The sequence below is a fragment of the Sardina pilchardus genome, chromosome 18 (assembly GCF_963854185.1).
Source record: "Sardina pilchardus chromosome 18, fSarPil1.1, whole genome shotgun sequence".
Lineage (NCBI taxonomy): Eukaryota > Metazoa > Chordata > Actinopteri > Clupeiformes > Clupeidae > Sardina > Sardina pilchardus.
In genome coordinates, this window is record NC_085011.1 from 29,880,171 (window position 1) to 29,894,077 (window position 13,907).

Below are 13,907 nucleotides of genomic sequence, written 5' to 3' on the forward strand. Positions count from 1 at the left end.
CACACACACACACACACACACACACACACACTCCCTCCCTCCCTCCCTCCCTCCTTCCCTCTGGGCAGCCGTGGCCTACTGGTTAGGGATTGGGGCTTGTAACTGGAGGGTTGCCGGTTCAATCCCCGACCAGTCCACCACTAAAGTGCCCTTGGGCAAGGCACCTAACCCCTCACTGCTCCCCCAGCACCGCTGGTTGGGCAGGCAGCTCACTGCTCTGGGTCAGTGTGTGATTCACCTCACTGTGTGTTCACTAATTTGGTTAAATTGGGTTACATGCAGAGAAATGATTTCCCTCACAAGATCAAAAAAGTGTATATTCTATTCTATCGATCCATTTGTCTCTACCCCCTCTGTCTGTGTCTGTCTAGCGTTATTGCTATCGATAGTCAGAGATAGAGCTCTGGCCTAGGGTGTGGCTTAGGGACACTATAGCGCTACCTAGCGTGTTGTCTGTTGTGGCTGACACATACATTCAGGAAAACTGACCAAATTTGGTGGGCATGTGTGTTGCTCATGCACATGCCCACCAACACGAACATGTTGCTTTGTTAGATTCCGAAATCTCACAGGTCTCCGCACCGCTGGTGCTCGGGCCCGCCATCGCCGCTTGCGGCTATATTTATTATTATTATGTCTGTGGAATCCTCTTACAGGTCATGTTTGGCCTTTTTTCACCAACTTGGCATGCTCTAAAACTCTTGAAATTTGGCAGTTAGATGTGGAATTGGTAACGCTACTCAGAGACAGAGCTCTGGCCAAGGGTGTGGCTCAGGGACTCTATAGCGCCACCTACCGCGCTGTCTGTTGTGGTTGACACGTGCATGCACGAAAATGAACCAAATTTGGTGGGCAGATGTGTTGCATGAATCTGAACAACTTTTACATTTACACTACATTGTGAATCTTAAACAAATTTGAGTTATGATTATGATTATGATTTTTGCACATCATGTATTTTGAAACACTTCTCCTAGACGGTTTATCGAAATCATGTCATATCAGCACTAAAATGATCTTGAGGGGTTGCCCGAGAGGAATTGCGACCAGATTTTTGAATTTCAAAAGTATATCGAAATGGCGAAGGTTTGAATTATGGCGTTTTATTAAGAAACAGGAAGTTGGTGTTATAGGCAGAAAAAAGGCTATGAATTGGATGAAATTTGGCAGCTACATGTGGAATTGCTTCTGCTAGTCAGAGACAGAGCTCTGGCCTAAGGTGTGGCTTTGGGACTCTATAGCGCCACCTAGCAGCACGTTATCTGTTGTGGTTGACACAAACATTCACGAAAATGAACCAAATTTGGTGGACTTGTGTGTTATTGCTATGGCTAGTCAGAGACAGAGCTTTGGCATAGGGTGTGGCGTAGGGACTCTATAGCGCCACCTAATGCATTGTCTTTTGTGGTTGACACGTACATTCACCCAAATGAATCAAATTTGGTGGGCATGTGTGTTATTGCTATAGTTATTCAGAGACAGAGCTCTGGCCTCGGGTGTGGCTTAGGGACTCTCTAGCGCCACCTAGTGCATTGTCTGTTGTGGTTGACACACACATTCACGAAAATGAACCAAATTTGGTGGGCTTGTGCGTTATTGCTATCGATAGTTAGAGATAGAGCTCTGGCCTAGGGTGTGGCTTAGGGACTCTATAGCGCCACCTAGTGCATTGTCTGTTGTGGTTGACACATACATTCACGAAAATGAACCAAATTTGGTTAGCATATGTGTTATTGCTATAGCTATTCAGAGACAGCGCTCTGGCCAAGGGTGTCTTATGGACTGTATAGCGCCACCTAGCGCATGGTCTGTTGTGGTTGACAAACACATTCACGAAAATGAACCAAATTTGGTGGGCTTGTGCTTTATTGCTATCGATAGTCAGAGATAGAGCTCTGGTCTAGGGTTTGGCTTACGGACTCTATAGCGCCACCTAGCGTGTTGTCGGTTGTGGTTGATACATACATTCAGGAAAATTGACCAAATTTGGTGGGCATGTGTGTTGCTCATGCACATGCCCACCAACACGCACAAGTTGCTTTGTTAGATTCTGAAATCTCACAGGTCTCCGCACCGCAGGTGCTCGGGCCCGCCATCGCCGCTTGCGGCTATATTTGTAGTTCAAATTTGAGATGATAACCAGTGTGTTGATATGGTGTACTGTAAATCATGCATCTGTAAGGCTTACATCAATATCTTTGCTTCAGATCATTGAATTCATAAAACCTGTTGCTGTTTTTAATGTGTGTGTGTGTGTGTCTTGATGCAAACAAAACGTAACTAAGTCATGATTGTTTGACTTTTCTGTATTCTGGTTATTACATGCTATTCCAACCAAGCATTTTTGTGAGGATAAGAACCACTTTAGTGGTGGACTGGTCGGGGATTGAACCGGCAACCCTCCAGTCACAAGCCCCAAGCCCTAACCAGTAGGCCACGGCTGCCTCAAGGTGTGTGTGTGTGTGTGTGTGTGTGTGTGTGTGTGTGTGTGTGTGTGTGTGTGTGTGTGTGTGTGTGTGTGTGTGTGTGTGTGTGTGTGTGTGTGTGTGTGTGTGTGTGTGTGTGTGTGTGTGTGTGTGTGTCTGTGTGTGTGTGTGTTTGTGTGTGTCTGTGTGTCTGTGTGTCTGTGTCTGTGTCTGTGTCTGAGTCTCTGTGTGGAAAGCGGGGGAGGTTAGAGAGACATCCAGCTGGGAGAGAGGGGAGGGGTGGGAAGAACTGTGGGGGGAGGGAAACAGACTAGAGTGGGTGAGCCACAGTGAGGGAGCAAGACCATGCGCGGCTAGGAACAGAGACCTATAAAAACCTAATAAACCTAAATATCTCACTTTCTGTTAACATGGTTGAAATCAAAATTGCAGCATAGGTTGATATGATTATAATTATTCATCAACTCGCTTCAAAATATTTTAGCTAAAACTGTGTCCACCACAATCATTAATGTGCTTTTAAAAAACACAAACAACACCAAATTCAAAACTTTGTATATGACTGTCACTACAAACACACTAACTAATACTCCATCAAATTTCATCCAAATTAGTCACTGTTTTCTGCCTATAACACCAACTTTTTGTTTCTTTTATAAGACACCTAGATTCAAACCTTCGCCATTTCAATATACTTTTGAAATTCAAAAATCTGGTCGCAATTCCTCTCAGGCAACCCCTCAAGATCATTTTAGTGCTTAAATGACATAATTTCGATAAACCGTCTAGGAGAAGTATTTCAAAATACATGATGTGCAAAAATCAGACAATCTCACATAATTCAAATTCTTCTAAGATTCACTATATAGTTTAAATGTAAAACTTGTTCAGAATAATACAACACACATGTCCACCAAATTCGGTTCATTTCCGTGAATGTATGCGTCAACCACAGTAGACGGCGCGCTAGGTGGCGCTATACAGTCCCTGAGCCACACCCTAGGCCAAACCTTTGTCTCTGAGTACAGTTAACAATTCCACATCTAGATGCCAAATTACAAGAGTTTTAGTGCATGTCAAGTTGGTGAAAAAGGGCGAAAAAGTTAAGAGTAAGAGGAATAGAAGTATAATAATAATAATAAATATAGCCGCAAGCGGCGATGGCGGGCCCGAGCACCTGCGGTGCGGAGACCTGTGACATTTCGGAATCTAACAAAGCAACATGTGTGGGTTGGTGTGCCTGTGCATGAGCAACATACATGCCCACTAAATTTGGTTCATTTTTGTGAATATATGTGTCAACCACAAAAGACAACATGCTAGGTGGCACTATAGAGTACCTAAGCGACACCCTAGGCCAGAGCTCTGTCCCTGACTAGCGGTAGCAATAACACACAAGCCTACCTAATTGTGTCAATGTATGTGTCAACCATAAAAGACAACGTGCTAAGTGGCACTATAGAGTCCCTATGCCAAACCATAGGCCAGAGCTCTGTCCCTGACTAGCTGTAGCAATAACACACATGCCCACCAAATGTGACTAATTTTCGTGAATATATGTGTCAACCACAACAGACAACACGCTAGGTGGCGCTATAGAGTCCCTAAGCCACACCCTAGGCCTGAGCTCCTTTTCTGACTAGCGATAGCAATACGAAAGAAGTCCAATAAATTTGGTTCATTTTCATGAATGTACACGTCAACCACAACAGACAACAAACTAGGTGGCGCTTAGTCCTTAAGCCACACCCTAGGCCAGAGCTCTATCTTTCAGTAGCGACACCAATAACACGTAAAACCACCAAATTTGCTTCATTTTCGTGAATGTACACGTCAACCACAACACAATCTGCTAGGTGGCACTATAGAGTCCCTAAGCCACACCCTAGACCAGAGCTCTGTCTCTGACTAGGGGTAGCAAAAACAATTTTGTCTGTGAAATTTCTAAAGTACGCCTTCTGCCACGAAGATAAATTGTAGGGTTTTAAATGTTCAAAAAAAGAGTAAAAGGTCCGCACACTTCCTCTCACTTAATTTACTTTATTAGTTCAAGGGTTTTAAATGTTCCTCATAAAAAGTATTTTCGAAGTCCAAATAAAAGAAAATGTTGCTGTTATTGCTACGATAGACCGTTAAATTTACATGCACAGGTTTTGTACACCATTGTCATGGCCAAATTCAAGCACTTTTTAAGGACTTTCAAGACCAGTTTTCCAGTATTGAAATTGTGTGTGAACAAATTCAAAGCCCTGTTGTTTGAGGTCACTGTAGGATAAAGAACCAGGAAATTTGATACAACCTTAGCCGAATACTGAACCAGCAACTATCATTAGGTTAACTGAATGGGGCATAGAAAATGAGTCTTTCCTGCTCTGTCATATCAAGTTTCCTTGTTCTTTTTCTTAATGACAGCACTCGATGAGATTGATTCACACCATATTTCAGGGGTGTGATTGGCAAAGGACAAAAAAGAGGAAAATATACCCAGCACCCTCAGGAGAAAGTTTTCAAAAATGACCCCTTAAATGATAACATCAGATGACTTTTATGAGAACTGTTTATAAACTGTGATACATATAAACATTATAACATATATCGAAGGCTGAGAACCAAAGGGGCAGTTGCGTAAGTGACATTTTGGTCAAAATTGAGTTATATATATCACCTGAAAGCTCTTGATGAGCTCTTTTTAGCTGACACAATTATAGAAGTAAAATATTTATAAATATTAAATGATTGACAAAAACAAAAACCAAAGGTCTTTAACTGTGAACATAAGCAGTTAGATTTGTTTTGGCTCTATTGTAAAGTTGGTGAAATGTCACTTACGCCCCTGTGGTTCTCAGCCCTCGATATATATACATAGACTATATTGTAATAAGTCTACGACTAATTTATAGCAAAGTAGCCTAGGCCTACTCAAGACTAAACCAGATATGGCTGAAATATGTAGGGCAGCTATCATGATCATTTTGCCAACAATGATGTAGAACCATGGATTTTCCTAGTTCATGACATGCTTTGTTTTCACTTAAACCAACATAAAGTTATAATGTTGACTACATGTTTTAATATAGACCTACTTGATAACATAGCCTACCCCCTTAGTCCTCTAGCTCTAGTCCTGTACAATATAATAGTGAATAGGCCTATTGATATATTGATGCTGTTTGAAGAGGTTGCTTGATGATATTTAAGTTCCAAAGAAAATCAAATTGCACCACTCCCTATCCTTCCAAAGTAATATGTCCATCACCTTTCCTCCTAAAAACAAATGTCTGGCCCTACTGTTATAAGCTACATCATTTGTTCAAGTGCACACACTAAATGGAGAGCTAGGATTAAAATTCAAACTGTGCCTTTAAATAGGCGACTTTTTTTCATCTATCAGCACAATGCTACAGGCCATTTTCACTAAAAAAAATCAGCTCAATATTATGTGCAAGACAAGTTTACCAAGCATGCCAATGTGTTAATTTCTTAGCACTGTCGTCATACGTTTTCTCATAGTGAGATGGCTATCCCGAAATATGTTTTGAATGACGTCTTGAATGGGGCGCACGGAGATAAGGCTGGAAAAACGCGAAATGACAAGGTGATAACTAAACAATTCAGTTGACCTAGGTTAGACAGGCTTTGTGGCTAAAACTATGAAAACCAGTAGGCTAGTCTGTCACAGCTAACTTCAGGCACTGTAGCCTAGACTAGTTTACACGCGCAGAAATTAAAAGTCAATATTGCCATCACATTACCGGACACGTCGAACTGGATGCGAACGCGTGGCAAAGCCAACAACAACTTCATAAATTACGTATTTTAAATAAATAATTTGAGCCTACCGTTTCATGCCTAACGTCGACAGCAAATTTCTCAGTCCATCATAGGCAAGGTTATTAATGCATAGGCCTATAGCCTAATTTAACTAGGCTTAGTGATGGCAGATCAAATAATAAAAAAACGTTTTGAAGTCTACCCAGAGCATGTTTGCAAACGCATGCAAAGGGATAAACTATGTTCATACCATCTTCAATCGTTTCAAAAACTAGGATTAGGCAGTCTGCCTATGCTGTTTGCATGTATTAGTTGCAGGAATCAATCGTTTGAAAAATATGGTTGTTTCTAGCCTCGTATGGTTTCACTTGGATCACACACACATTGCACGACTGCTCATATGAATCGGTGGCACCAAACTAACGTATTTCCAGATAGGGGAAACGTTTAGATTATTTTGAATAGATAGATGGTTCACTCAATTTAAAGGCAATTAATCACCACAACTGAATAACATTAACCTGCCTTGCACTGCAGGGAAATGTTCTTACCTTGATTGAAAGCTAAGCAGACGGCCAGTTCTAGTTCTGTCATCTTCTCTCCTGCTTTCTAGATGTCCATGGAGAAACGTCCTCCTTCAGTTAGGCAGAGTAAGTTCGTTGTGGTTTCAAACTTACGTCCTCCACTAATTAAGGCATTAGCTAGCTTCCACTCACAAACGGTAGGCTACTCCCAAAATGTGACACATTTGAACTTCTCATTACGTTTTACATCTGTGGAAAGTTTGGATTATGTTTCAGGAGTTAAACTGAGACCTAGGGTATCAATGCTCTATTTGTAAGCTAAAATAAACTAGTAAACACCATATCGCTAACGTGCATCAATTGGAGTTAGCTAGCTAGCTTAGCTAGCTAGCTAGCTAGCTTAGGCCAAGATTTAAAACCAGGTCGAATTTACTACGGCTGGCCCTAGGTGCCTGTTGTGTTTTCCGCTAGACCTTTTCAAACAAGACCAACTACAGTAGGCTATTTGACGTTCGTTATCGCACTGGGACTTGTTAATTACCGAACGTGACAAAAACCTGCCTTGCTATAACGTTAGCTCCCAAACGGCAGGCTACTCCCAAACAGTGACACATTTGAACTTTACGTTACATTTTACAACTGTCAAAAGTTTGGATTATGTTTCAGTAGGACCAGTTAGGCTGTCACCTAGGCTATCAAGGCTCTATTTGTAAGCTGAGATAAACTAGCTAGTAAACACCATATCACTAACGTACATCACTTGGAGTTAGCTAGATGGAGGAAACGAGCGCTTTAGCCAACTTATTGAACCGCATCAAATAGCTTGCAAAGTTGCGTTTCAACAAAACTGTTACCTTACTTTCAAGAATAACTCCGTAGACAAAAAGTCAAAATGATTGCACTGTTTCCACGATATAAATCCACGAAAACACTCAGTATAGAGCTACATTGACTGAGACTTCTATGGGGTCGCCTGGATCTGCACTGACTAACAAATCACATGGTGTAGTGGGCGGGGACAGTGCTCTCGACCACAGAATGTCAAATGAGTGAGAGACTTTTACAGACAATTGAGTTTCATTCCCTAGGGCATCAAACAAATAACCCTAAATAACTCACTTTCTGTTAATGTGTTTAAAGTCAAAATTGCAGCATAGGTTAATATGACTATTAGTATTTGTAAACTCATCTCATACTTTAGGTAAAACTATGTGTCAACCACAATCATTAATATGCTATTATAAGTGACAAAATCACAACCACACCAAACAACATCAAAACTTGAATGTGACTGTCACTACAACCACACTATCTAATACTCCATTAAATTTCATCCAAATTAGTCACTGCTTTCTGCCTATAACACCAACTTATTGTTCCTTTTATAAGACACCTAGGTTCAAACCTGTGTGTGTGTGTGTGTGTGTGTGTGTGTGTGTGTGTGTGTGTGTGTGTGTGTGTGTGTGTGTGTGTGTGTGTGTCTGTGTCTGTGTCTGAGTCTCTATGTGGAAAGCGGGGGAGGTTAGAGAGACATCCAGCTGGGAGAGAGGGGAGGGGTGGAAAGAACTGTGGGGGGAGGGAAACAGTGAGGGAGCCAGACCGTGCGCGGCTAGGCACACAGACCTATAAAAACCTAATAAACCTAAATATCTCACTTTCTGTTAACATGGTTGAAATCAAAATGGCAGCATAGGTTGATATGATTATAATTATTCATCAACTCGCTTCAAAATATTTTAGCTAAAACTGTGTCCACCACAATCATTAATACGCTTTTAAAAAACACAAACTACACCAAATTCAAAACTTTGTATATGACTGTCACTACAAACACACTAACTAATACTCCATCAAATTTCATCCACATTAGTCACTGTTTTCTGCCTATAACACCAACTTTTTGTTTCTTTTATAAGACACCTAGATTCAAACCTTCGCCATTTCAATATACTTTTGAAATTCAAAAATCTGGTCGCAATTCCTCTCAGGCAACCCCTCAAGATCATTTTAGTGCTTAAATGACATAATTTCGATAAATCGTCTAGGAGAAGTATTTCAAAATACATGATGTGCAAAAATCAGAAAATCTCACATAATTCAAATTCTTCTAAGATTCACTATATAGTTTGAATGTAAAACTTGTTCAGAATAATACAACACACATGTCCACCAAATTTGGTTCATTTCCGTGAATGTATGTGTCAACCACAGTAGACGGCGCGCTAGGTGGCGCTATAGAGTCCCTGAGCCACACCCTAGGCCAGAGGTCTGTCTCTCAGTAGAGGCATCAATTCTACAGGTAGCTGCAAAATTTCAAGAGTTTTAGAGCATGCCAAGTTGGTGAAAAAGGGCAAAAAAGTTAAGGGTAAGAGGAATAGAAGTATAATAATAATAATAATAATAATAATAATAATAATCTGAGCAAAAACAATAGGGCCTTGCACCTACGGTGCAGCCACTTTCAGTGGCCGCACCTCGGTGCTCGGGCCCTAAATATAGCCGCAAGCGGCGATGGCGGGCCCGAGCACCTGCGGTGCGGAGACATGTGACATTTCGGAATCTAACAAAGCAACATGTGTGTGTTGGTGGGCATGTGCATGAGCAACACACATGCCCACCAAATTTGGTCAATTTTCCTGAATGTATGTGTCAACCACAAAAGACAACACGCTAGGTGGCGCTATAGAGTTCCTAAGCCACACCCTAGGCCAGAGCTCTATCTCTGACTATCGATAGCAATAACGCACAAGCCCACCAAATTTGGTTCATTTTTGTGAATGTGTGTGTCAACCACAACAGACAATGCGCTAGGTGGTGTTATACAGTCCCGAAGACACCCTTGGCCGGAGTGCTGTCTCTGAATAGCTATAGCAATAACACATGCCAACCAAATTTGGTTCATTTTTGTGAATGTATGTGTCAACCACAACAGACAATGCACTAGGTGGCGCTATAGAGTCCCTAAGCCACACCCGAGGCCAGAGCTCTGTCTCTGAATAACTATAGCAATAACACACATGCCCACCAAATTTGGTTAATTTGGGTGAACGTACACAGACAATGCGCTAGGTGGCGCTATAGAGTCCCTAAGCCACACCCTAGGGCAGAGCTCTATCTCTGACTATCGATAGCAATAACGCACAAGCCCACCAAATTTGGTTCATTTTCGTGAATGTGTGTGTCAACCACAACAGACAATGCGCTAGGTGGCGTTATACAGTCCCGAAGACACCCTTGGCCAGAGTGCTGTCTCTGAATAGCTATAGCAATAACACATATGCCAACCAAATTTGGTTCATTTTTGTGAATGTATGTGTCAACCACAACAGACAATGCACTAGGTGGCGCTATAGAGTCCTTAAGCCACACCCGAGGCCAGAGCTCTGTCTCTGAATAACTAAAGCAATAACACACATGCCCATAAAATTTGGTTCATTTTGGTGAATGTACGTGTCAACCACAACAGACAATGCATTAGGTGGCGCTCTAGAGTCCCTAATCCACACTCTAGGCCAGAGCTCTGTCTCTTACTACCGATAGCGATAACACACAAGCCCACCAAATTTGGTTAATTTTCGCGAATGTTTGTGTCAACCACAACAGACAACGCACTAGGTGGCGTTATAAAGTCCCTATGCCACACCCTCTGCCAAAGCTCTGTCTCTGACTAGCCATAGCAATAACACACAAGTCCACCAAATTTGGTTCATTTTGGTGAATGTACGTGTCAACCACAAAATATAATGTGCTGCTAGGTGGCGCTATAGAGTCCCAAAGCCACACCTTAGGCCAGAGCTCTGTCTCTGACTAGCTGAAGCAATTCCACATGTAGCTGCCAAATTACATCCAATTCATAATCTTTTTTCTGCCTATAACACCAACTTCCTGTTTCTCAATAAAACACCATAATTCAAACCTTCGCCATTTCGATATACTTTTGAAATTCAAAAATCTGGTCGCAATTCCTCTCGGGCAACCCCTCAAGATCATTTTAGTGCTTATATGACATGATTTCGATAAACCGTCTAGGAGAAGTGTTTCAAAATACATGATGTGCAAAATTCATAATCATAACCATAACTCAAATTCTTCGAATATTTGCTATAGAGTATAAATGTAAAAATTGTTTAGATTAATACAACACACATGCCCACCAAATCTGGGCCATTTTCGTGAATGCATGTGTCAACCACAACAGACAGCGTGATAGGTGGCGCTATAGAGTCCCTGAGCCACGCCCTAGGCCAAAGCTCTGTCTCTGAGTTTCGATTGCAATTCTACAAATGGCTGCCAAATTACAAGAGTTTTAGAGCATGCCAAGTTGGTGAAAAAAAAAAAACAGGTAAGACGGAAAAAAGAATAATAATAATCTGAGCAGAAACAATAGGGCCTTGCACCTACGGTGCAGCCACTTTCAGTGGCCGCACCTCGGTGCTCGGGCCCTAAATATAGCCGCAAGCGGCGATGGCGGGCCCGAGCACCAGCGGTGCGGACCCGTGACATGTGCGGAACCTAACAAAGCAACACGTACTTGTTGGTGGGCATGTGCATGAGCAACACACATTCCCACCAAATTTGGTTAATTTTCATCAAAGTATGTGTCAACCACAACAGACAACAAACTAGGTGGCGCTATAGAGTCCCAAAGCCACACCCAAGGCCAGAGCTCTGTCCCTGACTAGTGGCAGCAATAACACACAAGCGTACCTAATTGTCGTGTATGTATGTGTCAACAATAATAGACAATGTGCTAGGTGGCGCTATAGAGTCCCTAAGCCTCACCCTAGGCCAGAGCTCTATCCCTGACAGGCAGTAGCAATAGCACACATGCCCACCAAATGTGGTTCATTTTCGTGAACGTGTCAACCATATTAGACAATGTGCTAGGTGGCGCTATAGAGTCCCTAAGCCACACCCTAGGCCAGAGCTCTATCCCTGACTAGCAGTAGCATTAACACACATGCCCACCAAATGTGGTTCATTTTCGTGAATGTATCAACCACAACAGACAATGCGTTAGGTGGCGCTATAGAGTCCCTGAGCCACACCTGAGGCCAGAGCTCTGTCTCTGACTAGCGGTAGCAATAACACACAAGCCCACCACATTTGATTAATTTTCGTGAATGTATGTGACAACTACAACAGCCTATATGCTAGGTGGCGCTATAGAGTCCCTAAGCCACACCCTTGGCTAGAGCTCTGTCTCTGACTAGCAATAGCAATAACACACAAGCCCACCAAATTTGGCTCATTTTCGTGAATGTTTGTGTCAACCACAACAGATAACGTGCTGCTAGATGGCGCTATAGAGTCCCTAAGCCACACCCTTGGCTAGAGCTCTGTCTCTGACTAGCAATAGCAATAACACACATGCCCACCAAATTTGGTTCATTTTCGTGAATGTTTGTGTCAACCACAACAGATAACGTGCTGCTAGGTGGCGCTATAGAGTCCCAAAGCCACACCTTAGGCCAGAGCTCTGTCTCTGACTAGCAGAAGCAATTCCACATATAGCTGCCAAATTACATCCAATTCAAAACCTTTTTTCTGCCTATAACACCAACTTCCTGTTTCTGAATAAAACGCCATAATTCAAACCTTCGCCATTTCGATATACTTTTGAAATTCAAAAATCTGGTCGCAATTCCTCTCGGGCAACCCCTCAAGATCATTTTAGTGCTTATATGACATGATTTCGATAAACTGTGTAGGAGAAGTGTTTCAAAATACGTGATGTGCAAAAATCATAATCATAATCATAACTCAAATTCTTCTAAGATTTACTATATTGTTTAAATGTAAAAGTTGTTCAGATTAATACAACACATATGCCCACCAAATTTGGTTAATTTTCGTGCATGTATGTGTCAAACACAACAGAAACCGCGCTAGGTGGCGCTATAGAGTCCCTGAGCCACACCCTAGACCAAAACTCTGTGTCTGAGTTTCGATTGCAATTCTACAAATGGCTGCCAAATTACAAGAGTTTTAGAGCATGCCAAGTTGGTGAAAAAAAAAAAACAGGTAAGGAGGAAAAAACTATAATAATAATAATCTGAGCGAAAACAATAGGGCCTTGCACCTACGGTGCAGCCACTTTCAGTGGCCGCACCTCGGTGCTCGGGCCCTAACTAATAATAATCTGAGCAAAAACAATAGGGCCTTGCACCTACGGTGCAGCCACTTTCAGTGGCCGCACCTCGGTGCTCGGGCCCTAATAAAAACAGCTTCCAGTGGGGAAGAGAAAGACATCTTTTTGGTCCGAGTCTCCATATTAAGGGGTTCTTTCCCCTCCCGGTGTGCATGAAGTAGCCCTACTCTTTCCGCGGATATTACTTGCTGACCCGTTTGGGATCAGTGGTCGGGCCGGTGCGTCTTCGTTCCAGAGAGCCTGCGTGTCCGGAGGAAAGTGGGGTAAGTCAAAGGTTGTCTTCGGCTCCTTCCCTGTTGGCCTGAGGTGGGGAGCTCTGGTCATACGGCAAAAGGTTGTGATGTGTGGGTGACATGTTGGTCTGTACTGTAGAGTTCACGTGAGAGTGTTTATGTTTGTGTGTCTTTAGAATAGGGTCAGGTTTCATCGTGGTTGTGTTAGGGAAAGTTAGGCCTTAACGTTCCTAGCATCCTTAGGCCAAGGTGTTCTGCTAGATGAATAGACGTTTCAGTACATAACCATGGTTCTCTGAAAGACAACACAAATCTTTGTTGTGTGTGTGTGTGTGTGTGTGTGTGTGTGTGTGTGTGTGTGTGTGTGTGTGTGTGTGTGTGTGTGTGTGTGTGTGTGCATGCAGGGGAAGAGAGCATAGCAAAAGACAGTGTGTCGTTTTATACATGTTTGTGCTAGCATTTGTCTGTGTACACTCTGCCGTACCTTCCCATAGATGAGGTGCTCAATAGCCAGACCCCACATGTCAATGTAGGTCGCTGTATGCCCCTCCTTCTCTTTAAGTTTCATTTCCTTGAAGTAGTACGACAGCTGCTCAGTGGACAGGACATTCTTGTACCTCTTAATCATCTCAGTTTTTACTGGCTCAATGATCATGCTAAGGTCGCCCTGTGACCAATCAGCATTCTGGTACAGGATAGACATGGCCCTGAAAATTTTAATTTTGTGCATCATATAAGATAATAGAAAAACATACTTGGGACAGCATGATGCTAGCAGGTGTTAATGGTTCAAGGAAACTCA

At 42.5% G+C, this 13,907-nt stretch overlaps 1 protein-coding gene across 1 annotated transcript in view; it reads right to left on the reverse strand.

Annotated features, from left to right (window-relative positions):
* Window positions 1-13,907, reverse strand: part of LOC134063779 (cytosolic phospholipase A2 zeta-like) — a 66,455-nt gene that overhangs the window by 12,605 nt on the left and 39,943 nt on the right. Inside the window, exon 13 of the mRNA XM_062519486.1 lies at window positions 13,590-13,812. Coding sequence (XP_062375470.1) covers window positions 13,590-13,812 — 223 coding nt within the window. The remainder of the gene's footprint in view (window positions 1-13,589; window positions 13,813-13,907) is intronic.